The 26,558-nt window shown below is 41.6% G+C and overlaps 2 protein-coding genes across 3 annotated transcripts; both read left to right on the forward strand.

Moving 5' to 3' along the window:
• Nucleotides 1-1,090: 1,090 nt before the first annotated feature.
• Nucleotides 1,091-13,888, forward strand: LOC108670104. 2 transcript variants are annotated; one of them, XM_047884261.1, is made up of 11 exons: nt 1,091-1,345; nt 3,330-3,778; nt 4,293-4,425; nt 4,725-4,924; nt 6,040-6,264; nt 6,654-7,218; nt 7,757-7,929; nt 8,209-8,460; nt 9,781-10,076; nt 10,595-11,336; nt 11,473-13,888. In XM_047884261.1, the coding sequence occupies exons 1-11, from the start codon at nt 1,201-1,203 to the stop codon at nt 11,476-11,478; spliced, it is 3,186 nt and encodes a 1,061-aa protein (XP_047740217.1). In that variant the 5' UTR covers nt 1,091-1,200; the 3' UTR covers nt 11,479-13,888. The 2 variants fall into 2 exon arrangements, with proteins under 2 accessions (XP_047740217.1, XP_047740218.1); XM_047884262.1 differs by having other exon boundaries at nt 3,333-3,778; nt 10,595-13,888.
• Nucleotides 13,889-14,528: 640 nt separating this feature from the next.
• Nucleotides 14,529-25,646, forward strand: LOC108670105. Its single transcript, XM_018157555.2, has 10 exons — nt 14,529-14,706; nt 15,474-15,841; nt 16,470-17,450; nt 18,186-18,310; nt 18,819-18,993; nt 20,592-21,347; nt 21,786-21,911; nt 22,282-22,384; nt 23,187-23,316; nt 25,176-25,646. Exons 1-10 carry the CDS (start codon nt 14,655-14,657, stop codon nt 25,408-25,410), a joined length of 3,051 nt encoding a protein of 1,016 aa, XP_018013044.1. The 5' UTR covers nt 14,529-14,654; the 3' UTR covers nt 25,411-25,646.
• The last annotated feature ends 912 nt before the right edge of the window (nt 25,647-26,558 follow it).

The following is a 26,558-nucleotide window of genomic DNA, read 5'->3' on the forward strand; positions in this document are numbered from 1 at the left end:
TGATTATAAACAATATAAATCAAATCAGCTATTAAAGAAATTAGTACAGGCTGACTGTTGGAACACTTAAGTACTTACTCTAACAAGAGGTTCTAGTGCAATGTATCAAAAATACTATAAGCTAAAATGAAGTTGGCTATCGTCGTATTCAGCTGTGGTTACGTTCAGTCTTTCAGATATAAACAAATCTTAATATTACAATTAAATCTAATTCTAAATTTCTAAATATTTTTATTATATTATACAAAATCTTAAATATTAAACTGGACTGCTACATTGCCTCCAATTCATGTGGGCTCCACTTTTAAGTTATAATCTTCTACGGGCTTTTGGAAAAATTCACTCTGCACAAAGGCACTTTGCGCTCTTTTAGAAATTCCCAAATTCACTTTGGACAAATGAAATTTGTAGTATTCCTTCATTTTTTTTTCTGAAATGCTTGCTTTCAAGTGAAATTGAAGTTGTGAACCAATGTACTACTGTATTATATATAACTGGTTTCAAATACTTTTTCTTGTGCCAGTGTTACCATATCTTGCAATGAAGAAGTTTTTACAACACTTCTCTCTAACTTCACTTCTTGTCTGTTTGTTTGTCTGTCTGCTACAAATCTTGTAATCAAAATTTAATACACTTCTACTTATCCTATTGATCTGAAATTTTGCACACTTGTGTAAAGTTGGAGACAATGCAATGAATGCATGAATCAAATGTCAAAATAAATGATTTTAAAAATTAAAAAAAATGTTTTTCAATATCAAAAAAATTTTAAAAATAATTTTGTCAGCTGCAAATCTTGTACGTAACTGATATTTGATACACATTTACCTGTCTAATTGATCTGAAATTTTGCACACTTGTGTGAAGTCAGAGGCAATGCATTAATCAATTAATAGAATAAATAATTTTTAAAAAAATTTATATATTAAAAAATGTATATATTAAAAAAATTGAAAAATAAATTTTTTTAATATTTGAAAAATTAAATGAGAAATTCATTGTACATCTGTAAAATTTGAGACACTGGACTCTTTGGAAGCATTGTCTTTAAAAAGTAATTTTTAAACGTATATTATTATCTTTGTTCCAGAATATTTTTGATTTGATACCCTTGAACTCAATTTTGTCCTCCAGTAGCTATGGTCAATTGCAATTATATATCAGTTATTCTTGTGTTAGGTCAGGAAAACACTCAAATAGATGAAGCCAGCAGCCATGAATAACACAATGAGCCAGCATGGCCTATCATATTCCCATCCTGGCTATGCATCGCATCCCAACGCAAGCTATTGCTACCCTACAGCATCCACAACTCAGGCCCTTGTCTATAACCACAGCAATGCTGGTAAGTCATGTGCTTCTCTGAACGTTTCATTATATTTTATGAGTTGATTATTGTTGGTGTAAGAGAAGTTTTGTGAACTTACTGAACCTGTTTCTAAAGGAATGGAACTGTTAATGGTTTTTAATAAGTTAAAGGAACTGTTGATTGTTTTTAGGTGAATGGAACTGTTGATTGTTTTTAAGTGAATAGAACTGTTGATTGTTTTTAAGTGAATGGAACTGTTAATTACAATTAAGTGACTGGAACTGTTAATTGTTTTTAAAGGAACCAATGTACACCTTTATTTATACTCACAAGTTGAATCCTCTTGATCATTCATCAATGCATTTATCAATGGTATAAAATTGAACTGTCAAAAATAATGGATTTAATTGCAATTTACAGGACTCTTAATTTGTGGCTAAAAATGTTTTAGTAAACAAGTTATTTACATTGGTTTTATTTCATGCAAAATCTTTCAAATAAATAATTTTAATGGCAGAAATCTACCTGTTCTTGTAGAAGGTTTGAATGCATTCACTATTAATTATGTAGGCACCAAACTTGCAAAACTTGATTCACTTGTGTCTGCCCTTGAATTTCTACATTACAATTTTGAAGAAAATCTCTGTTTCACTACTTACATTGTATTTTCCTGCATGTGTTACTACTTTCAATTTATTTATATATTGTATTTCACAATATATGCATTTTACCTTTACATTTTTCTCAAGGTAAAATGAGCTACTAAGAAAAGTACCTATTGAACTAAAACCAATGGAAAATAGCATTCAACATAAGATTGACTGGCACCATAGTGCATTAATGCTGCCTGAGCTTATTGAGGCTTTGGTGGCGGAGTGAAAAGCTCTTAATTTTGCCAGATTCAGGAGGTTTCTGGAGTTTTCTAAGAAATGTTCAATCCTTGAGGCAGGCTGAAATTCAATGTTTTTATTTTTACATTATTTTCTAGTTAAATCACCAAGATTTTCAATTGCTTTTTGATATCAATTTATAATATGAAAAATTTTTGCAATGTTAAATTTGTTAATACTCTTGGAAAGAAAAATTTGTAAAGTACCTAGTTTTTGTATGACTATATATTGTGTCTATGTTAGTCTATCTTAGAGAGATGATTATAAGAGCTATCACTCAACTGTACCTAGTGTTCAAGCCTCATGAATCATATGCAGCTTTGCCAAAGTATTCATTGTACCTGAACAGGATTAAAATATTCACAAATATAACTACTAATGAGAAGCAGAGACTGTGCTGCTACTGACAGTGAAAAAGCATATTAACACGTTGGCCGCGATGTGCGCCATATATGTACACGCTGTACTTCTCAGAATCGCGATGTGTACACATGTGGTACATTCATATGAAAAAAGAAGATATACAAGTTTGAACCTATCGCCCGTACGGCATTCGGGCCAAATCAGCAATCGCGGCCAACGTGTTAAGATGTTTCAACTACAGTTTAAATTCAACTATCTTTCCAGAAAAACATAACAAACAAAAGTTCTTTGAATTTTTCCAGCTTTAGGAATTTTTTTTCTTGAACATTTGTTAATGTTCAACTGTGCATGGTGCATTGCAAGTTTTTATACACTGCAGTTTATATATAGGTAGCTCAGACTGGAGAGCTAATTATATATAAACTGCATGAATGTCAAAACTGGTAGGGAAAGTCAATTACATGATAATTTGTCTATGAATTGATTACCGTTACCATTAAAATGTTAAGCTAGCAAAATGTCACTTTACAGGCATTTTTGTACTTCTCTATACTTGACATTGCTTTTGAAACCCATAAAAGTGCATCTAAGTAACTTCTTTCTAGTAATTATGTAAATGTACATTAAAAAAAAGTTGAGACCAAAAAATTACTGTCAAGATAAATTGTCATGCTGTTCTGAGTGCCACCCTGATATTCATGCTTAATATTTGTGTATATAAATACCCTGAGGATATTAGACCATACATTTCAGTGTAATTTGTTTAGCAGGTACTGCTGCTGGCCAACATGTGAATGCTGCTATCCATGGCTCCACTCACCAGCATGGCAGTCTTGCATCCATCCCAGCTCATCTGAAAGACCCAAACCTGAACCTTCCCATCCTGTCTTCAGATGCTCGACCAGCAGCCATGTATCCACAATCATCATTTTACATTAACCCTTACATGAACACAATGACAATGCCCCTGAGCCTGGGCCAGCAAGCATCTTTCATGAGCCACCACTACATAGCTCCTCCTCCGGGCTTCAATGTGACCAGCAGCGGTGGTGTCATGCCTCCCTACTGCCCTGACGTAGCACCGGTGAGCACCTCGGCCGCTGACTCCAGCAGACATCAGATATATTCAAGCAATCCAAGTAGTGTGGTGCCTTACAACGCTGCCTTCCCTCCACCTCCTCCCGCTCCATACCACACTCCTTTTGTGGCATACAAAGTGAGTTTTTACAGTTGTTAATCTCCAGAATAATAAAAATTTTCTCTACTATAATGGTTATGTGTTGCTTGCTAGGATTTTTTGTTTTCATCATTCATAAGATTATTGTTTATCTCTCTGAGTCTGCATTTAAAATTGGCAATAAAGATGATGTTTTAAAAATGTTCTGAATAATTAAATTAATAAATGTTGTATTCAAAATTGTGAGCATTCTACTCCCGTCACTAATATGTAACTGTAATTTCACATGTTGTTTATTATTTATATAGGCAACTGCAAGTGCTAGTAAAGTCTGTTATGCATTTATTCTTAGGTAGCTGAGATACATCTTTGCTATTCTTCTTTCATGTAGGCATCATTATTCAAAAATTTTCTGTATTGTGTGAATTTTAACCTGAAGGAACATTGCATTATGAAACCACATGCCAGCTTATGGCCTTTGAGGAAGAGAAGCATAGTAAAGTAGATACCTGGTGCACCATATCTAAATGATACTTCGCTTGCCCCCCACTAGTATCCACAGGAGTATCCAGGAGTCTGTGCTGACGTTGACGTTGCTCTGTACACTGAGCTGCACGAGACGCACCTCAGTCATCTCAATACCGACGACTCGCCTGACAAGCTGCAGCTCCGAAAAACTATGGATGGTTCGAAAACAATGCCTGAATTTGGTCTATGCCCTATACTGCAACTTAGGCATTAATTTCATGGTTCCATGGCAAACAGCAGTGAAGTGCTTTTTATATTTTTCTTGTGTAAATTCTGGCTGATGTACAATTTTACTAATTTTTTCAAGATGCTCAAATGTAGGTTTTAAATGCAGGTCAAAAGGGAGCAGTGAGATAATTGTACTTCTTGGTTATTTTTATTATATTAATCCTCTATATATAATATTTATATAGTTATCCTCTATATTTTTTATTATTTACCCTTTCTTTTTGTGCAGAATTAATAGAGCGGTTTTTATCGATGACACCGCACCGGTTCAAGTTCAGCTTCGCAGGCGTGCGGGAGACGCTCGAGAAGAGCATCCTTGAGCTGCCTTCCTGTGATGCCTTCAAAGCGGCCGAGGCTTTTGAGGCTCTCGCGTCCTACGCCACGAACCTCGTGTCGCAGCCATGGCGGCGCGAGTACAGGGCTATCAAGGTGACTCATATTGCCATACTACTGCATAACTATCTTCACTTCATACCCTTCAGGGGCCGTGCTATTAATACTCGCTTAAGGGTAGTGCTGAGAACCGCTAAGCGTCGGCCAGGCTTGACGTTATACCGTTGAGTTCTTCACAAATTTGGCTGAACTTTACTCCACTCGCAAATGAGATGACGATCAGAAATTTTCCATGCTTTCCCATCTATGGAAAAATCTATCTATCTTTTTAGTACAATCCGTGGATAGTAAGGAAAAATAAGTAAACCTTGTATAGAAAGACTTATGTTGGAGAGAAATTTTAAGAAATGCTGAAAAATTTTAATAAATTGTGCGCCGTCCGCACTTTTTCAAGATGTCAACGAGTTATTCTTTTTATTTGCCACTGAATGGTATGTTCTGAATTTCTTAATCAGCATCCTTGTAGATATTACCCGCCAAGAACTAGTAATGAACGAGCATACTGAGGCAGAGTCGGGTTTCTACATCGTGGTCGCGAATACCTCGCTCTCAGACTTCGCTACAATCTGGCTACCAGCCTTAAGTTTACGTGGCGGCCTATTTCTCGCCTGTGATTGGTGGCTTTAGTTTGAAAAGCTGTTAGTGATTGGCTGACGGAGTCTTGAACTTGTAACTACGGTCTATTCGACTTTTAATAGTACAACCTTAGGCTATTTTCCACTCGACTTAAATTACTGGAACCTATGTAACAATAATAACATAACAAATTGTTATTTCTCATTAAAATTTTAGGAGAGTCGGGAAATTGACCAGAGTGATAAGTTCATTGTAGCAAATACTTGGACTCAAAGTAAAGTCCTGGGGTGCCGATCATGTGTTGATGACTCAAGTGTGTGACGACTTTGAAGAACTATGTTCTTGAATTCATTCTTTCAGTGTTGCTTGGGAGAATTTGGCGAAGTGATCGAGTTGTAACTGTTAAGATAAGAAAGAAATAAGATAAGAAACTGAATAAAATTAGGTTACAGTTGGTAAATTTCTCAATGAACGCTGTACGTATTGATCCACGAACGAAGTTCTTTATTAGATTTTTTCATGAATTGCGGGTACAGTCGCAGGCTCCACTTCACCCTGCCCCATACCTTGTGCAGGTGTACAGCGGCTACTGGGTGCACCACGTGTCCGAGCACCTGGTGGGGGCAGAAGCCATCCTGCTGCTGATGGGGTACCAGCCCTCTAGGAGGAGCCGTGCCGGTAAGACTCAGGACGGCGCCCCCGTCGGCTGCTACGAGCTGCCGGCGTCACCGTCCATGGTGGATGGCGACCTGGTCACGCGCCTCGCGCTCGACTGCCACATCGCCTGCTCAGAGTGTCAGGTATCTTGCTTACTGTTTTTCTATAATTTATATTTATTTATATATTATTTTTCATTATTTATATTTTAATTTATTATTGGTGTTTTTCTCACATATTTATCAATATTCTGTGGAGGTATTTTGCGCGGTTTAGCCTCGCCTAGTGACAGATTGTCTCAGGTGAACCATGGAGGCTCGCTCGGCCTCCTTGCTGGTCACGGGATTGACGCATATATGAGTGAATCCTTTTTCCAAGGACGTTTCTAGCACATAATGCATGACAAGGACTATCGCCACCAGACCTCCGAGTTTAAATTATGTAGAAACAGATGTGTCTTTTAATGGTGATGAAGTCTCTAGATTCTATAAGTTTGATCAAAAGAAATTTTTGAAACCATACACTCTTTCAGGTGCTGGGGCAGCTGCATCAACACCTGCCAGGTCTGACGCTGCGTCAGCTGCTACAGTACCGTCAGCAAAACGTGGGCACCTACCAACAGATGGTGCAAAAGTTGCTGCCGCTGTGTCCGAAATCTTCTAATGTCTCAAGCCCTTGGTCCGATGAAGTGGACACGGCGCCATCGAAATCTCCGGTATTTGGACACACTTCGCCCACCAAGTTGACGTCCCCAACCAAAGCTCCCGCCAAGACGCTAGCTGCCAGCCAGAGTCAGCTGCAGCTGAGCGCTGCTGCACGCAATGAAGGAAGAACCTTGCCTCTTTCCTCGCTCCCTTCGACCCCAACCTCCTCGATGGCAACCCTAGACCGGCCGCGGCTTGGAGACATCACAAACGCTACGAAGACCGAGCACCTGCAGCTCACTAGCCAGCCTCACCACAGCGAGGGAGGCGGGCAGATGCGGGAGCTTGATGACCTCTTCGAGAACCTCGGCATGAAGGAGGCGCGACTGAGCCGCCCTGCCAGACCTGAGCGGCACAGGGAGACGCTGGGGCGGCGACACGACGACAAGCGAGGTACGCTTTAATTGTGTCCACCAGTCCTGGTCTTTCTCTTCTTGTTTGATGTCCTGTTTGTCATAATTTTGTTGTCGTGTTTTTATTTACTTCTCAAAGGTCCTCCTTGTTTTATCCTACTTGCACTATTTTATCCTCTCCCTGCTACCATTGTAGTGAAGGATCGAGTGCTATGACCAACCACATGACTTGATGTTGCGATCTTACCGGCTAGCGCTTTCGTTAAGTCATTATTTTTAGCTATAAGTCATATAATATAACATGAGAATGTCATATGTGCTATGCGCTCTGCTTTTCAAACAAGTGTCAAAGTCTTCTGATTGAACAAACAGCCAACAAGGATATTGCTGACGCCACCGAAAACTTGTACAAATTGAGTTGTGAGGCGCCGAAATCTGGTTTACATTAATTTCAACTCGAACAGTTTTTTTCCATTTGTTGACTCACTGTCAGGAACAATTGAATTTGGGATCCGAGGTTCCTTTATAACTTTGCCTCTCATAATTTATATGTTTATTTTCCAAAACAATTTTTTCAGGAGTCAGTAGCGTGGCCATCGCGAAGCTTATTGACCACAGCGACCAGAACAACAGACAAGACAACAGACTCGACAACAGACTAGAAAACAGGCACGATAATAAGCATGAAAACAGACATGAAAGTCGGAGCAGCAGGAAATCGCACGAAGCTCCCACCAGCATCCTGCCTAAGGTTAGATTTCATTGATCTTATTGATCTTTTAATTTTATTGTTTCATCTGTCTTTGCTTGTGTTTAAATTTGAATGCCTACAATTGTGTTTTCATTTGATCTTTTTCCGTTCGTTGCGTAAACTGAAGATTCAGTTGACTAATGTCATCAAGTATGGGCTGAAATTACACAAATCATTTTAAAAAGTACTTGATGTCGTATTACTACCCGAGTTGTCCGCATTGTTGGAATCGATTACCAAATTATTTGTATAATTATTACACGACCCGGCCGCCCTCAGGTGCTGCCTCACGCGCGGTCCACGAAGCCCTACACCGCGCGAGGGTCGGGGGGTGTGATGGCGCCCCTCGACACGGGCGAGGGCTGCTGCCTGCCCGCGTCCATCCCGCGGGAGGTGTTCCAGGAGAGCACCCTCGACGAGCACGTCAGCAAGGCCTTCTCCCATGCTCACGACCTCGGCAGGAGTGACGCCAGGGGCACAGCCGGCCCCAAGGTTCCTTCTCTTAACAGTGACTGGGACTTTGTCCTAAAGGTTAGAAAATAATTTCAGATTAGAGTTTGAATTAACCACCGGGGTTCTATGCATAGAATTTGTGAACGTTGAAAGGTTGAATTTATCGTCACGATGCCTTATTTTAGTTTTTATTGGAAGAAGGTGTGCTGTGCTATTCAAAGTTTTATCTGTGCTACGAAGCATCGAGCTGGCGTCCGGAACTTCGCATTCCGTCTCTTAAATATTGAATACTGAGACACATCGTCTCTTCTGTTACGAGCTCTTATTGAATGAAGTGATATATATCTGCGTCAGGAGTTCTCTAGCTTTTTGTAAAGCACAGATACTGATCTCTCTTACATTTTCCTGTTATCGTTGAAACAAAAAATGCGAACGTACGGTATTTTCAATCCTCGCTTGAACGATGGAAATCATTCACTATTAGCCTCATTCATTTATTCACATGCAAACCTTTTAGTTTCATGCACCTAGCGTGTAATTGTACCGCTGCGTAGTCGCCTCAGTAACATTTGAGTCAGACCTTTCTGCAGTAGCAGTGACGCTGTGCGAGGTCAGGTCTAAGTGGAGATGAGCCAGATAGTCAGTCGTGTCTTGCCAGCCCTATTGCTCCACTAGCGATCATGTGCCCTAACGCTAGGTCTTGTGGCTGTTATTCGTGAGCTTTATTAAGATTTTTATGCTTCACGGATATGTTTGCTATGCTGGTTTCCATATTTTATACGTGATTTTTTTAAACTTTTCATTTCTGAAGTGAAATGTATGTTTTATCCGCATGAACTGATATTCTAATGAACTGAAACCAATAGCAATAAAATACAAGCGATTGGAACTTTATTCCATCGGTGTTAGGAAGATAGTTATCGGCGTGTGACCGTAGAGTTTGTGACCGTCTGACAAAACAGAAAAGATGCTGCGAACGTCCGGTGACACAACATAGTAATTCACAACATTGATAATGTGTCATTAATTTTAGTCTTCGTGTGTCGATTTTTGGACGAACGCTTTATTTACTTCATCACTTTCTTTCTTGAGCCCCTGCGGCGACGACACCAAATGATTTGAGTGAATTTTATTAGCTCTAGGAAGTGTGTTGAGGCTGCACATTGCGAAATGTTGGGGATTTTTGTTGAATATCCTGCAGTTGTCTCATGGACGGTTTAGCTGCCGAAGTGATGCTGACATCGTTTTCTGGAAGATGTTCTTCTCGATTGCGTGTCCTCTGTTCAGCTTCTAAGTCCATACTTAAATGTATATCATTCATTGTCCATTTCCATGATTCTGATCTATACCTACTCATGGCCATGGGACAGCTTTACTATGTTGTTATGTTGTTTACAGAACCTGGAGAACCGCGGCTACAGCAAAGACGTCGGCAACCGCGGCGACATCTTGCAGCGCGAGCTCCGCTCCCCCGAATCGACGCCCCACCCTGACAACAAAGAGGGCATGGTGGACCTCATCCCCAGCACCGTGCATGCCGTTAACAAGGATATGGTGCCTCAATACGACGTCTCCAACAGCGTCAACGGCGCCCTGAACGTCGACGTCGCTGGTGACGCCTCGCTACGTCTTGGCGAGCGTCGGGCTGGGGCGGGCGCCGGTAGCTGCTCGGCGAGGGACCGCGCCAGTGAGAGGTGATTCGTCCTCCATTTTGTGCACATAAATTTAATAGAATCTTTGCATCATTTATGCTACATTGAACGTATAGGGCTTATTGTATGATGCAAGCGAGGAATCAAAACAAAGTTTCGCAATATTTTTATCCTGGCTTTTTGCGCCATGGATCCTCGAAGGTCTCCTGATTCTGCTTAGCTCGTCAGGCAGCCTATTTTGTTTCTCATCTCGCCGGGCATTCTTCCTGAGTGCCGCACTGTCACGCAGCGTGTGTCTCAGACCGCGGTAGTTGCTTGCATTTGGAATGCTGTGTGTTGCAGGGACTGCCGCAAATTTGTGCCGCTGTAACGTTGTGTGTTGCAGGGACTGCCGCAAATTTGTGCCGCTGTAACGTTGTGTGTTGCAGGGGCCGCCGCCGCCAATAGGTGCCGCTGTAACTCTGTGTGTTGCAGGGACCGCCGCAAATTTATGCCGCTGTAACGCTGTGTGTTGCAGGGTCCGCCGCCAATTTGTGCCGCTGTAACGCTGTGTGTTGCAGGAGCCGGGGTGGTGGAGGCGACTCGAGCAGCGTTACGGACCAGCGCCAGAGTTTGTACGACAACGTTTCCTACGATGGCTTCCAGACCGCGCGGCAGGACTCCGATGAAGAGGAAGACGTACGAAAACTTGCTGCCGACCGCCTGCACGATGCCGGCTACCATAAAACCCTATTGCCGGGCGATAAATACGCACCCCAAGGGGGCGATAAATCTTGTTCCAGGGACGAATTCTTCTCGAAGCTCGCAAGCCCGCAACCCACATACGTAGCAGATAAATATTCCGCTCATGGAGGCGACAAATATCCAGGGAAAACAGCGGATACATTTAGTCCCGAGGGCTCAAATCACAGCGATAATCAATCCTCGTCTAACTCTTCGACGGTGCCCAACCGCACCTCTAGCAAGAGCTCCAAGTTCAGTAAGCAGAAATTTAGTAACTTAGGTGCGGTATTGACAAGCAAGCTCTCAGGTTCCGACTCAGGCAAGAACAAATCAAGCGAAGGCAAACCTAAGTCAACCAGCGAGACCGTGGTGCCGTGGTCGTGTGTTGCTTGTACCTTCCAGAACGAGACGAGCAGCAACATTTGCGAGATGTGCAGCAAGTCTCGGCCTCACGTCTCGGGTCCCATCAAGCCTCTCGAGACCGGGGGCCGGGAGTGTCAGCAGTGCACCCTCATCAACGAGAAGACGGCCATCATCTGCTCGGCCTGCAACCTTCCTCTGGAATCCTGCCCCACCTACATCTAGATGACCCTACATCTGGATGACCCCTACATCTAGATGACCCCTACATCTGGATGACTCCTGCCCCACCTACATCTAGATGACCCCTACATTTGGATGACTCCTGCCCCACCTACATCTAGATGACCCCTACATCTAGCTGACCTCTGCCTCACCTACATCTAGATGACTCTTGCCTCACCTACATCTAGCTGCTCCCTACATCTAGATGACTCTTGTCTCACCTACATCTAGCTGCTCCCTACATCTAAATGACTCTTGCCTCACCTACATCTAGATGACTCCTGCCTCACCTACATCTAGCTGCTCCCTACATCTAGCTGCACCCTACATCTGGATGACTCCTCCCCCACCTACACCTAGCTGCACTCTACATCTAACTGTACCCTACATCTGGATGACTCCTTCCACACCTTCATCTAGACGACCCCTACATCTAGATGACTCCTGCGGTCCTGCTTCACCTACGTAGCTCTCAGGGCACTCCACATGAACCTACACCGCAGTCATGTTCTTATTCTCCAGAAAATCTTGCTCTTGTATCCACGTGCGCTGCTACTCTTCTCGTTCGTGCTGAAGCAGGGCGGGCTTGTTGCTTCTAGATTGTGTTCATGTAACGCATGTATCTTATTAGGGCAAGATTTTCATTTAAAGAAATAATTATAACTTACTTATCATGCACGGAGTTTTTTTATTTGCAGCGTGTAGATATGTATATGTGATTGCACATATATTTTTTTTCTATCGAGGAAGAATTTTCGGTAAATAATAATACACGGCCTTGTGCAATAAGGTAGCAAGTTTTTTTATTTTAATTCTTTCTGTAGAATGAAGGGAAACGTGCGCCAATTACAAGTGTATTTTCACAGCTTAGAATTGGCGAATCCATCACAAAATATCAGAGGAAATGATGTGTTCTACAAATGTAACACCCGTATTTTGTATTTGTTATCGTGCAGTCTCGTTGTTTGCCTCATCTTCATTTAAACACTATCTTGTTGCCCGGCTGCTGTCAATTTCACATAAATGCTTTTCATATATTATGACCTATCAGGAGACCTAGGATATTTCTCACCCCCAACACGAGCTTAGTTCCATCATCTATTTGAGGATGTTGTTTCAATCTTTTCTTGTACCGTTTTGTGTCTGCTGAGTGGAGTAAATTGATGCTTAGTTGCATGTTTACTGCGTTGCATGTACTGGAATTCTGTAATTGAATATTTTTTTACCTTTCGAGGCATTGAATTTTTTGTATAGTTCTGTTTCAAGACGCACGGCGTGACTCCAGAAAATTGCTCTTTGCCTCGTGTCCGGCGCTCACCAGTCGAGTGCAGACTAATGAATTAATCTCCATTATTACTGCCTCCATGATCCATGGCATCTGTCTCCATGATGAATTCCCACCATCACCATGATGAATGCCCACCATCTCCATGATGAATGCCCACCATCACCATGATGAATGCCCACCATCTCCATGATGAATGCCGATCATCTCCATGATGAATGTCCACCATCACCATGATGAATGCCGATCATCTTCATGATGAATGCCGATCATCTTCATGATGAATGCCCATCATCTCCATGATGAATGCCTATCACTTGTCTTTAAGATGAACGCTTATATTTATCTCCATGCGCCCAGCGTTACAGCACCACCGAGCGACCAAAGCCCAAGCCAGGAGCTCAATGAAATGTACTTGGCAGAGAAATTTTTTTGTTTACCGAGTAGAATTTTTATCCCAGACGCTCGTTTCTAGCTCGTATATTCTGCTATGATATTATCGAAGGCTGCGTCATGCTTGCTGCTTTACTAAGGTTTAATAAATAACATCGTAACGGTGTTGGCGTTCCTCTAACTTACCGTAACTTTAATTTCAACTAACAAGAGCACGCTTTATTCTATTAGTTCTTTAGGTCACGAATAATGTTCCTTGAAGTATTTTATCGGTGCTGCGTGTTTCTGTCGTGACTCTAGATAGCATTACACATTATTCTCTGCAATGAAACCAAAGTTTGCTCTAAGATTCGAGCTGTGAATAACATCAGATTATTTCAATCACAAGTTAAAATTTTATCACGCAACTAGAGGGCTCAGTTTTTGTAATGAAAATATCTGTAAGTCGAATTTTAAAATATTGTTTTTCTAGATAGGGACTGAATCTCAGAGTTGCCATGGCTCGCGTTTCGCCCTCCTGCCCTTCTATAACAGCAACTCTAACGGCTAATAACCTTACTGTTTGTTGTGTTTACGCCGAACTTGCGGTCGCCTACACTTCTGAGCTCTCGCGTTACGCAATGTTTTAGTTAACATTGAGATGAGCATTAATGAGAGTTGAGCATTAATGAGAGTTCAGCATTAATGAGAGTTCAGCATTAATTAGACTTGAGCATTAATGAGAGTTAAGCATTAATGAGAGTTGTTATGCGAGAACAAAAATATTTATTGTGTTGACACTAATGGAGTGGTCATTGGCGACTGGAAAAATATGTATAGTGGCCAGTAGAAATATTTTTCAGTCGTGGATATGACCGTCGATTTGAAACTTGTTTTATTTTACCCATCAAGATTAACTTCAAGTTAATTGTAATCCCTCAGGAAGAGCCTCACCCGCGGTCTGTTCTCTACCCGATACTGCCACAAAATATTTCTTCGTAGTTAAACTCTCAACTTTCTTGTTTTTGTATATTTTTAATTCATTTATCTGTAATTTGTCTATTATATACATACTACGTGATCATTCATAGTAATACAATATTACCTCAATGCCTCTGTATAGTCGCAGTTCTGCTTATGAAACAAAATTGTAATTGTTTTGTAATGCGTAATCTCTAAAAAATTAAACTGTAATCTCTGAGAATGCGGAATGAGGCCGTGCAGAGCTAGCAGGTGTCGGGGGAGTGCAGGCCGAGGGAGGCTGCAAGAGATGTAGCGATCTCTGGGGAGACCCGAGCTAACAGGCAGCGATTGGTAGCTGTAGAGAGTGGTGCTTCAGCATGTCCTTGGGTGGTGCCGCAAGACAAACTTGAGGGTGGTTAGGCACTTAAACTTAACGCGAGTGCCTCGGGTGGAGGAGGGTAGGCAAGCTTCGCCAGTATTGCATTCTAGGCTGTTGGGAAAAAATTTGTAATGTATCTTAGAGATTTTCCGATCATGTCGTATGTTCCTCCTTAAGAAATACCCTTTTAATTATTTCATACAAGCTTATTGGAAAAAGCCTAAACCTACCCAACGTTTATTTCTAGCCTAATCAATGCTATCACATGAGTCAGTTGAAGCCGTCGAGGTTGTAAAAGTAACACGGCGCTACAATGCGGCGGATGCCCATCGCAGAGCCGCGCTTGACAGCAGCCGCTGCTGAAGGTGAGTAGCTACGGAGCCTCAGGTCCTGAAATAACTAAAAGCACTGAAACTCACTTGCTGGCATTCTTTTCAATCAGTAATAAACGGTGGGAGCAGCAATATGCTTATACATACATTGAAACTAACGTGCTGCCATTCTTTGCAATTGATAATAAACGGTGGAAGCAGCATTACGTTTCTGTTATGTTTACCCTACAATGACAGGTGACCGTGCTAGACGCGTTGCAGCTCACAATCACTAGAAATATCAGTGACGTTTGGTGCTAACTTTGAGAGTTAAATGGTTTACTGGACACTTGTTTTCGCGGCTATCAATGCATCGTACCTTGTGAAGCGTGCCCGTTCTCGTAGTATTCGGCAAAAGTTTACTAGAGGCAATTTTTTTCGTACGTATTTAATGCTTTTAAGTGATTACAAACTAAATCTTGCTAAATGTTCTGTTATCGTACTATGACTCAGCAAAAAATTTAGCGGCTCATTGATTAAAAAATCTCTATTCTTACACATTAGTTTACTGCCATTTTACTTCTATAATATCAGTAACGTAAAATGGAGATTATTTCAACCTTTATTCTTCCGTGCACCAAACCACTCGATGCAATTGAAGTTAATTAACTTAACCTATAACAGCTGTCCAATATAAGTGTCCCCAAATTTTTAATTGACTATATCTCAGCATGAAATTTACATATTTTGTAGCCTTTTTCACAATATAGTATCTTTTGTTTCATTTTCAAACATTTGTACATTAAGCATGTTGAGTGCAGGCTGGTTGGTGCCCCGCCATGTGATCGCTGGCAGCAACAGCTGTAGGCCTCGGTCGGCCAACGTGAAGACGTTCATCAAACATCAACAATACTGCTTCAAGGAATCACCTTTAATATTATTGGATCCTCATCGTGCTTTGGCCGGTCCTGCTGCAGTTTGCAGACATTCACAACATTATTCCACATTTATTTCTTCTACTCACCTTATATATAATCAACCAAGCAACGCTCAATTCCGACACTTGCACATACCGTCTCGCTTGGACCGCTACTTCGACTTCGGACTTGGGTCCCGCGAGGGGCAAGACAAAGAGAGACAGTCGGGCTTGCCGAGCAAGCGCCCGTCCACACCTCAGAAACACAGCAATGTAAGTGCAGCTGATGTAGCAGCTGATGTAAGATGTAGCATCTGATGTAAGATGTAGCATCTGATGTAACATGTAGCAGCTGATGTAACATGTAGCAGCTGATGTAAGATGTAGCAGCTGATATAACATGTAGCAGCTGACGATGTAGCATCTGATGTCTCTGATATAAGTGCAGGTGTCTGTAGCATTAATTGTAACACTATGTTCTTACTGCGGTTGCTTCAAGCCTAATATTCATGATTCCAGTACGCTGTAATGCACTTAATTCGTTCTAAAATTTACGCAAGGAACGAGGTGATCGGTCAGGTAGCTATTTGCCGACCGACTAGATTGGATTTAATACTGATTTATCAGTAAAGTGAAATACGGATTTAATTAAACTTTTATCATATTCGAACAATTTTACTTTTTGCACACTCCAGTCAAGTATTGTGAACACCGACACTATCGCCTGTTGAACTAAATCATGTGCCACGCAAAATAATAGCTTGGAAAACAATGCGATCCCACATACGCCACACTGCTGGGTACGATCCTTGTTTGTTACGAGGTTTGCTTTCTAGACTGCTATATTTTAAATTTAATAATTTGTATTGGTTATTTATTTATACATTGGAAATCTTTCAAGACCGCACCACAGGCTCCGGAGAGCGGACTCGACGCCGACACCCTACGCAGCGTCGCTCTCGCCAAGGAGCTCCTGAGGGCCTCCCCCGCTGCAGGGGCTTGCAGACCTGCTGGAGAGGCAGGTCCTGAGTTTACACCTGCCAGGGAAGGGAGCCCTCATCCCCTCACTGGACAAGAAGATGAGATTCCTTCTACATCACATGACTACGCGAACCATCATCAACGGAAATCTCAGACTAGAATCGTTTCTGCAAACGCTCCTTCAGATTCTAATTATTGGAATTCCCCAAAATTAAATACGACACAAAAATTTGCTTCGTTAAAAGCATCTCTCAGCTCGCACGAAGTGGATCCATTCATACGCTGCTCCACAGACGATAACTCCAGCCATCAATCAGGAAATATTAAACATACCCAATTTCAAGAGGACAACTTCCGATCTCTGGAACAATCTGGGCAGCAGGATGGTGACTCCAACGCTGACGAGTTTAGTAAACCGACTTCCCAAGATCTTGAAAAAATTTTAACTCAAATACTTGACGTATCACCTGGAAAATCTTCATCTTCGTCTCCAAGTCGCGCTGAATCTCAGGATAATGTCGCTGAAGATACAACGCAAGACTTGAGTTTGATACAACGGAAGACTCTCAATGATTCCGAAGACCATACCATATGCTCTGCAATTCATCATAATTATCCAGCAGACATAAGTGAATTATCATCCACGTACAGTGACCCACGCAGCACGTCTCTACTCCCCTCTCTGGGGCAAGACTCCTCCACGGTCAGCTCCCCACCAGGAGCCCCACATGAGGACGTCGTGACGTACGTGAGGAGCGCCCCGTGCACGCCCGAGCAGATGATGTCGCTGCTGCAGGAGGACGTCAGGTCGCCACAGGACGCCCGGGTCCTGAAGGTGGCGGTGCTGGGGCTACCCAACTCTGGCAAGAGCTCCATCATTAACTCCCTCACCAACAATGCTGTAAATAAAACACTAATTAAGATGTTAATTGAAAAAAATTAAGTTATGCCTTTAGTATGCAATTGTTACTGTATAAAGGGAATATTTTATACACTTACAAAAACACAAATTCAAATCGATCTCTAAAAGATACATGAAATTTGTAAATTTGTTTAAAAAATGTTTCATAGCAAGTCCTAATGAATTTCTAATATCCATTTATATTTTCAAAGAATACCTGAATGTGCGAAGTTAGATTTTTGTGGCAAAGCGAGCTTCTTCAAAGACGTGCGCTTGTCAAAAGTGTTTTTTTTTTATTTGCAAGTCAAATACGAAGCCCTTAAAGCTCGTATCCCGCAGAGCTAAATTTTGTCGTTTCGACAATGGCTGAGGTTGAAATATGAACGAAAAAATTTAGCATAAAAAATTAACAATTACCAAGATATTTGAGGTCATTACGAACGATCAGTGATATAAGTTTCCACACAATTTTCCTGATCTAAATCATAATATTTTCTCGGTTGGAATGTATCCATGAGCTCAATGAGCAAGCTATTAAACTTCACGGTGAAAAATTCATAGATATATTTGATCTAACAAAATGAACAAACAGAAAATACTTATGAGTGAAACTGATTAGCCATGGCATACAAATTCTTACATTCCAGCCCGTATTAATTATGTGTGGAAACATTCCAGCCCGTATTAATTATGTGGGCACAATCATACTTCAGGTTTTGGTTTGGACGTGTGCAGGTTTGCAGCGTGTCGCGCAAGGTGCACACAACCCGCAGTCTGGCACGAGCTGCCATCACGGTCGGACGTACGCAGCTCGTCTTCTTCGACACTCCCGGCACAGTCACGCCGGACGCCGCGCGCAGGTAGTGTGGTAATCACCAACTAGCGTTTAGCTTACCTGTATGGCAACAGACCGTGGTTGACAATCTCTTCAACTTGTCAATCTCCTCGACTTTTGAAGACATTCAAAGCGAGTTCTGTCCGTGACGATCTCGGCTGATGGAACAATGACGAACAATTCTTATCAAACCCATGTTAAACGCTCTATATCGAACGTTTGTTATCGCACACTTGTTTTCTACCATTGATATATAATGCTTGTTATCGAACACTTGTTTCCTAACATTTCATATAGAATCTTTGTTATAGAACACTGGATTTTACACTTGATTTTCCATATCTGTTGTCAATTGCTTGTTGTCAACACTTGATATCGAACTTTTTTATAGAACACTTATTTCCTAATACTTGATATCTAATGCTTGTTATAGAAGACTTGTTTTCAACACTTGATATGGTACGTTTGTTATAGAACACTTATTTCCTACTTGATACGGAAAGTTTGTTATGAACTACTCATGTGATCGCCAGACACAAGTTGCCGAGCTCGCTGGTACGCGACGCTGAGGAGGCCGTGGCGCAGGCAGACGCGCTGCTGCTGGTGGTGGACGGCGCCTGCCGCTACACTAAACTCGGCCTACACCCCAGACTGCTGCGTCTGCTCGCCCTGCACCCCACCATGCCTGCTCTGTTGTGTATCACTAAAGTGAGTGTTTATAGTGACAAATGTCGCAGTAACTTTAAAGTTATAAGACAAGAGATAATTAATTTATTATCTTTTAGTACTAATTTATTTAGTCTGGCCCTGCACCCTACCATGCCTGCCCTGTTGTGTATCACTAAAGTGAGTGGTTATATTGACAAATGTCGCAGTAACTTTAAAGTTATAAGACAAGAGATAATTAATTCATGTTTTAGCACGTAATTTATTTAGTCTGGCCCGGCATCCTACGCTGCCTGCTCATTAGTGCTAAGACATGATTAATTAATCATGTCTTGGCACTAATAGTAAATTAGAATGTGTACTTAGTAAGTTTTAAATAACATCAGAGACAATCAACCGTGTCGTAACATAGTGAAGCGAGCTGTTCAATAATCAGCTGTCGCAATATCGTTATTATGCATGATAACATTAGACTAATCAATCATATCTTAGCTCTTTTCTTTAGTGTAGCCTTGTCTTGGAAACACATACAAGTGCGGGTTGTAATTAAAACATGCTACGTAGCGGGAGAACTACGCTCCATACACAAAGTTACTGGGTCTCTGCTAGCGGGCCCTAACGTACGAGGATGAATCAATATGGATCAACGAATCTTCATAGGCCACAAGGTATATTTAAATTTCATGGAGAATCCGCAGCCACAACATGGGACCAGAAACTAAATGCGTATAGGTTTACGAGTACAGACAATATATTGACATTAAATACAGCTATTTATAGACATTACACAGTGTGGTAAGTCAGGCAAAAGTAGGCTGCCTACTAGCAATCCTCTGCTTGCCGCGATAACTACCTACGCATACATTTTCCTTTAGTCTTTTAGTTAGAGAGGTGCGGCGGCTGAAGAAAACTAATAGCGCGGCCAAGGCTGGCCCGCTACAATGCGGCTAAGAAACAGCTAAATTCACGAAACTGAGTTTCAAGTTTAATGTCTCGTGATTTCGGGCGCGACGCTCGTGAATTATCGAAATTTTCTATGTTACAGTCTTGTTTACTCTTAAGAATTTAAAAGTATAGAAAATAACGCCAAGTAAATTCACATAATCTTCAATGAAAACGTTCCAGAGACCAGCTCCATCGTCAATTAATAAACTTCATAGAATGTAAGTAAAATCAGTAGTGAAAATTAATATGTAAATATGCAGGATAGAAGGATAAGAACTGTACGCGTTGGGACTAGGTTTCCCTTTAAAAAGTATGCAGCGAACCTTGCCCAAAATGTGCTATAGAGAAGTAAACCGATAGTACCGTACATGTCCCATCGCGTGGGTGGTGTGCGTTACTTCCTTAAATTTGAAGTTAGTAAGGGGTTTAATTTGCAATTTTATTTATACAAAAGCGCCGAGAAATTATCATCGCATAACGATGTGGCCTAACGATTAACTTATGATCTAATCGGCTGAAAATAAAGATTGAATTCATTTAATCATTTCTATTCGCCAATGCATAGTTGAAGAGTATTTCTCTCGACAATGAAAACAATAACTGAAAAAATACAAAAATTTCTTGAATTTTCGAAGTATATTCAGGTTTGTTTAGAAGTACGTTTAGGTTTGCGCTAAATGTTCACCGACGTGCAGGTTGACCGCGTCAAGCAGCGCACGTCGCTGCTGGATGTGGCCCGTCAGCTGACGGCGGACACAGTGAGCGGTCGTACGAGCCACGCCCCTCAGCAGCCCAAGCCCCACGACCCCTACAACGTCCCCAACAAGACTCGTCAGGAGCTAGTCAGTGATCTGCTCGACAGAATTCAAAGACGAGAGCAAAACAATCGCTTGACGTCGCAACCTCGGAGACTGGAAATTGATTCAGGCATAACGCAAGTTCAGGAGTCAGATGACCGCACTTCAGGTTTACCTGCAAAACATGACTTGCAAACCAACGAGGGAAACAAGATAATTCAGAGCGAACTTGATGGACGCCAACATGGTTCTGGATACGGGTCATTATCAGCTGTGGAAAATCAAGAAACTTTTAAATCTGCCGAAGACATTTTATTGGATCCAGGAAATGAAGTTGCGCCAGTACGCGTGACACAAGATATATCAGTTTCCGAAGAAAGTATCAAGTCAGTCTCTGAGTACTTGGACCCGAATGCCAACATAAGCTTAGTGCCAGCCTCAGCTGCTGTAGAGCGCGAGTTCTGCGTCTCGTATGAAGAACTTGAAGCCTCGAATTACATGTACGTCGCTCCTGACGAGGCGTCGCTGCTGGAGGCGTACAGGCCGGCGCAGGCCTTCAGTGAGCAGGACGTGTTCCAGGGGCGCGTCAGGCTCTCTGAGGACCAGGCTAGAGACTTCGTCAGAGACAGGAGAGGGTGGCCGCTCTTCCAGGAGGTTTGTGTTTTCAAATTTTATTTACGTATTTTCGTCTCGCATATTCTTCTATTGCTTATAACACAAGTGCTCGAAATTTGAACTCGTGTACGTTTTTTATATTGAAGTAACGTTTTAGAAAGTTAAGGTCTCGAATTTTGTCCCAACGGATAGATGGAATCGGATGCAAAATTACGAACAATAATCTTGTTTTTCAAAATACGAGCTTAAGTTCAAAATATTTAAACTACAATGTTTTCAAGATCAGTTCAAACCATCTAATTCATTCCTCTTGTCTCTAGTCTCTTCTAGTTATGCTAGATGGGCCACTTCCTATAACTTGATAACGAATGTTTTTACATTTGAAACATTGTTACTATGTAAAGATGTTTTTACCGTACAGAAAATTAAAGTACCTAGTGCATTGATGTATTGTAACGGTTTGCTCGGCCGCCTCAGGTTGTGTTCACCTCAGTCAAGACCGGCAAGGGCGTCGATGTCTTGCGTGAGCTGCTGACGCGGAGGGCGCGACCGGCGACCTGGGAGTACCCGCCTGCGATGGTCACCGACCAGGACCCCCACCAGGTAGGACCTCCACTTTAGGACCTCCACTTTTGGACTTTCACTTTAGGACCTCCACTTTATTCGACTCCATCGATTAGGATTAGGACCTCCACTTTAGTCGAAATATGACTGTTGTCAAGCGCTATACTTAGCGCCTCCAGACTGATAATATATTTCTACCTGAACCTGAGGACAGGGATTCGTGGACAAGTTTGTGAGAGATAAGTTAGACAACATCCTTCTAGAGAACTTATCTTGATACGAGGTGGTAATATACTGTCAATAATCCCAATTCAACCTTCAATACACCGGAAACCTTGCAGTTGTCCATTATCTTGAATGCCTGGCCAATTTCTTGAATAACTAAATGCCTCCATGTTTTATGTCTCAGTTGGCGCTCGCTACGGTCCGAGCCCAGTTCCTGGACCGCCTTAAGTTTCAGTTGCCATACGAGCTGAGATTCTCCATAGACTCCTGGGAGCTGAGTGAATCAGGTGAGCTTTTGTTTCAATGTATTAGTTTTTCAATGACCAAATTCCTGACTGGCGTTGCCTGACTCACTAGAAAAACAAGCAAGATTATTAATAAAAAGCATTCTCTGGTCTTCAAGCAAGCTTGCATAATGGAAGAACTTCTGTCCACTACAGTAATATTTTTTCTATTGTGCAATATTTTCCTCTGCCATTTTTTTCTGTCTCTTGCAGATTCTTCACAGTTGATTATCAAACCCCGTTTTAGATTTTTTCAACAGATGAATTAACCGTCGTCGATGCTATTTGTGTCTTTTTGGCGTGGGAACGAAAGTTACTGTTTGTATAGTAACGATTGAATCCTCGCCATGCAGCGTTGCTGACTATATTCTGTCATTGCAGACGTTCGACTTACGATTGAATCCTCGCCATGCAGCTTTGCTGATCATATCCTGCCATTGCAGACGTGTGACACGATTAAATCCTCGCCATGCAGCGTTGCTGACCATATCCTGCCATTGCAGACGTGCGACTCACAATTGAATCTACGCCATGCAGTTTCGCTGACCATATCCTGTCATTGGAGACGTGCGACACGATTAGATCCTTGCCATGCAGCGTTGCTGACCATATCCTGTCATTGCAGACGTGTGACACGATTAAATCCTCGCCATGCAGCGTTGCTGACCATATCCTGTCATTGCAAACGTGTGACACGATTAAATCCTTGCCATGCCGCGTTGCTGACCATATCCTGTCATTGCAGACGTGTGACACGATTAAATGCTCGCCATGCAGCGTTGCTGACCATATCTTGTCATTGCAGAGGTGCTGCAGGTGGGCTTGCGCGTGAGCTGTCGCCAGGACAGGACGGTGCGGCTGCTGGTGGGGGCGGGCGGCTGCCACATCATCACCACAGCCAAGAGCGCTGAGGACCAACTCGTCAAAATCTTCAAGTGAGTTCAAGGTTGTCATAAGTTAAAAGTCGAGGCAGGTTATCACTGCAGTTCAGGGGGACCGAATTTCTCCTAACGTTTGTCTACTGACGTGTGTTTCAAATCTCGTAACAAAGAGCCATACTATCAAAAATTGTTTGAAGTACGGTATGTACATGGAGGTCAATTTCTAGTATATGATTTGTGGGGTTGGCTTAAAAAATTGGCTCCTAGTACGGCCCCTGGCCTTCAGGTACGACTGGCTTTGACGGTGGCCAATTTGGTACGCAGACAAAGGGTTGCAGCGATGTTCTATACTAGGCGTCGCGGTCTTGAATAGCATGCACGCTTTCAATTATATTTGATAATTGATTAAAGCCATGAACATATGTAGCTTTAACACCCCAAGCGCCAAATGTGATGAACGCATTCAGTTGTCAGTGAAAATGATTCGTACATTCAGAAAATTAATGGGGCTGGGAGCGATGGAGGCCGGGCAACAAAATAAATAATTTGTACCGCCACGTCTGGCAGAGTCACCTGAGTAACGTCGATGTCCGATCATACCGCACTAGTGACGTCGTGAGAGGTCAGGTCTGAGCGGCTTGCCGAATGGTCAGTCGTGTCCCGCAATCTCTACAGTGAGGTTCTACCTAAGCTCGCTCTGCTCTATTACTTCACTAGAGATCTTTTGCCCCTAACGCTAGAATTGTGGCTGTATTATGAAAGATTTATTAAGCTGTTTACTAACCATGAATCTAATGTTACGCTGGTTCTAAAACTTTTAATGCGCTTCTTTTAAACAGTTCATTACCGAAATAAAATTACGTTTCATCCGTGTTAATTGAAGTTTTAATGGAAATCAAGGGCAATAAATACCAGCGAGAGAAAGTTTATTCAGATAGGTCTTTTTAGCAAGGTAGTTACCGGCGTTTGGGTCGTTAAGCTCGAGCGAGGGCGGGTCATACTTTCAAAATACTGACACACTTTTTGCATGTATCTCTTATACGACTTTTCACAGTAAAAGTCAGGATAACACATACAAGGAATAAATATATAGCCTTGTAGACAAAGTCTCACTAATATTTCTGAGTATAGATGACGACCTACGGCGAGCTTCATGTTCCACCAACACGTGGCGTGCTTGTCGCTGTTGATTCTCTTTAATCATTAGTTTAACCCTCACATTAATTACTTCCATTAACTGCTTTCATTAGTCTGAGATGAAAATGATTGATGATTTTAGTGACTGCTGCTGTAGGCGTCTCAACATTTTCTCTGCCTTGTTAATTGTTGGGGCCTTTCAGCACCTCTCCTCAAGCTTCGATCGGAGGCTATTCGGTATGATTACTTTAGGCTCTTTGGTGCAGTCGCTTGCAGCTGTGAATCTTGAATGAAATATTAATGATACTTGGCATTACTTTTTTTTTTTCACAGTAACTCGAGGTTTCAGCCTAAATGGTTGTTTCTTACCAAATCGGATGAGACCAAAATAAGCGGCAGTAATGGCTTTCATTTAATTAAACTAAGTTTTTTAAATTTCTTCTCTATTTATGTGCTAAAACCTGCAGAAATTCTGTAAGGTTTCCTGAAAGTGAGCGCTGCTTTAAACGTGTGCTCCTTCTGTAGCTTATGATCAGTCTTCCTTTTTAGAAAAGTAAAATACTCTTTTTCGAAATCAAATCGTAAAATTCGATTTTATTTTAAAAGACCATTGAGAATTTTACGTTGATCGCCACAGAAGAAAATCCTGAAATTAGGTATTACGTTCCAGAGCGAGATGTCATTTTAAAAGGAATCTTTAAAACGACACGTAGTGTCAGGTTCTCGGGACTAATAATTCAATTATAATTTGTTTTATTAATATTTCGTGCCCCCAGAACGGACGTGCGTCTGCGGCTACGCGTGGTGAGCGACGAGTCTGAGCGTCGCGCTGCCGACCACGCGGCGGAGGCCAAACTCGTGGCGTCGGGCGCGTCGGCAGAAGAAGCGCAGCTCGTCGTCAAGGGCGTGCCTTGGGAGCGCGTCAAGCAGAAGGCGCGTATCCTGAAGAACAGAGGAGCTGTGTTCGACCACGCCGCTGGTGGGCTCGTCATCAAGAGGAACTCTAATTGAGATGTCGTCTCATTTTCTTATCAGCCGCGAGTTTTTGACGCTTGAAAATCGTGAAGCCGAAATATCAGCCGATGCCTTTCTCGTAAATTCACTGACTTTTTTATAATACCTTCAATTTTCTGATGTTGACCTGGAAATTCCATTCATTACTTGTAAATTGTAATCAACTGGTTTTTCGAGGCGCCACTAACGGTTACTACTGAAATAATTTCTATTAATTATTGCCTTGGAAACCATCGTTTTGTTTCATTGGTGAAGTAAAAAAGAGCTCAACAAATTTGTTTCTGTGTGAAGGCTTATTTATGGAATTTCTAGATTTTTCACACAAACAATGAAGCCTCCACAAATATTAATCATAACCTCCATTATGCAGTCACGGATGCTTTGCTTAGCGTCGGAATGAAATGTAAAGTCTCCAATAACGATAAAAAATTTTAATGGCGTAATTAAAGCTGAAATAAATAATCACAGATGTCTTAGCTAGAAAAGTAACATCATCTCTATTACCTGCAACCCGTTATAGGAGGCATTAGAGAAAGATAAATAAATAGCAAATTAGAATATAAGCGAAATAATACCTACTTTTATTACGGTATGATAGATAAGCACAGTGAGCAGAAGAGGAAGTTTTTGTGCAGCAACAACCCAACAAACAAATGTTCGATGAAGTAAAATTCCGAGTCTAACGAACTAATTCATTTCCAAAAATTCTCTGCTGCAAGACAGAACTAATTTTTTTTTAAACGCGTGCATCTTTTCATAACGTAGGAAATTCGAAAACAGCTACGCCTTTTCATCAGGACAGGCACAATCAGGCTCGGCCCACAGACGAGTGAATTAATTATTGTAAATGATATAAAATATTGTAACTTTTGTGCCTCGAGGCTTCCAAGATGTAGAGATTTGGAATATTTCGTAATAAATTATCAACCAACATGGAGATATTTTAAATGGCTTTGCCCTTCAGATTGTGAATCTGGTTCTTATTATGATACAATTGCAATGAGATAAAGCGAAATTAGATGACTATATAATAATAAAAAAAGTGTTAGAAACGTATAATTTAACTTAGAATACATAAAAACGTATAATTTCACTTAGAATACCTAAGAAAGGTAGTAACCTTGGGAAAAAAGCTACATTATATC

Source organism: Hyalella azteca, unplaced genomic scaffold (genome assembly GCF_000764305.2).
Source record: "Hyalella azteca isolate HAZT.00-mixed unplaced genomic scaffold, Hazt_2.0.2 contig15055, whole genome shotgun sequence".
In the NCBI taxonomy this organism is placed as follows: domain Eukaryota; kingdom Metazoa; phylum Arthropoda; class Malacostraca; order Amphipoda; family Hyalellidae; genus Hyalella; species Hyalella azteca.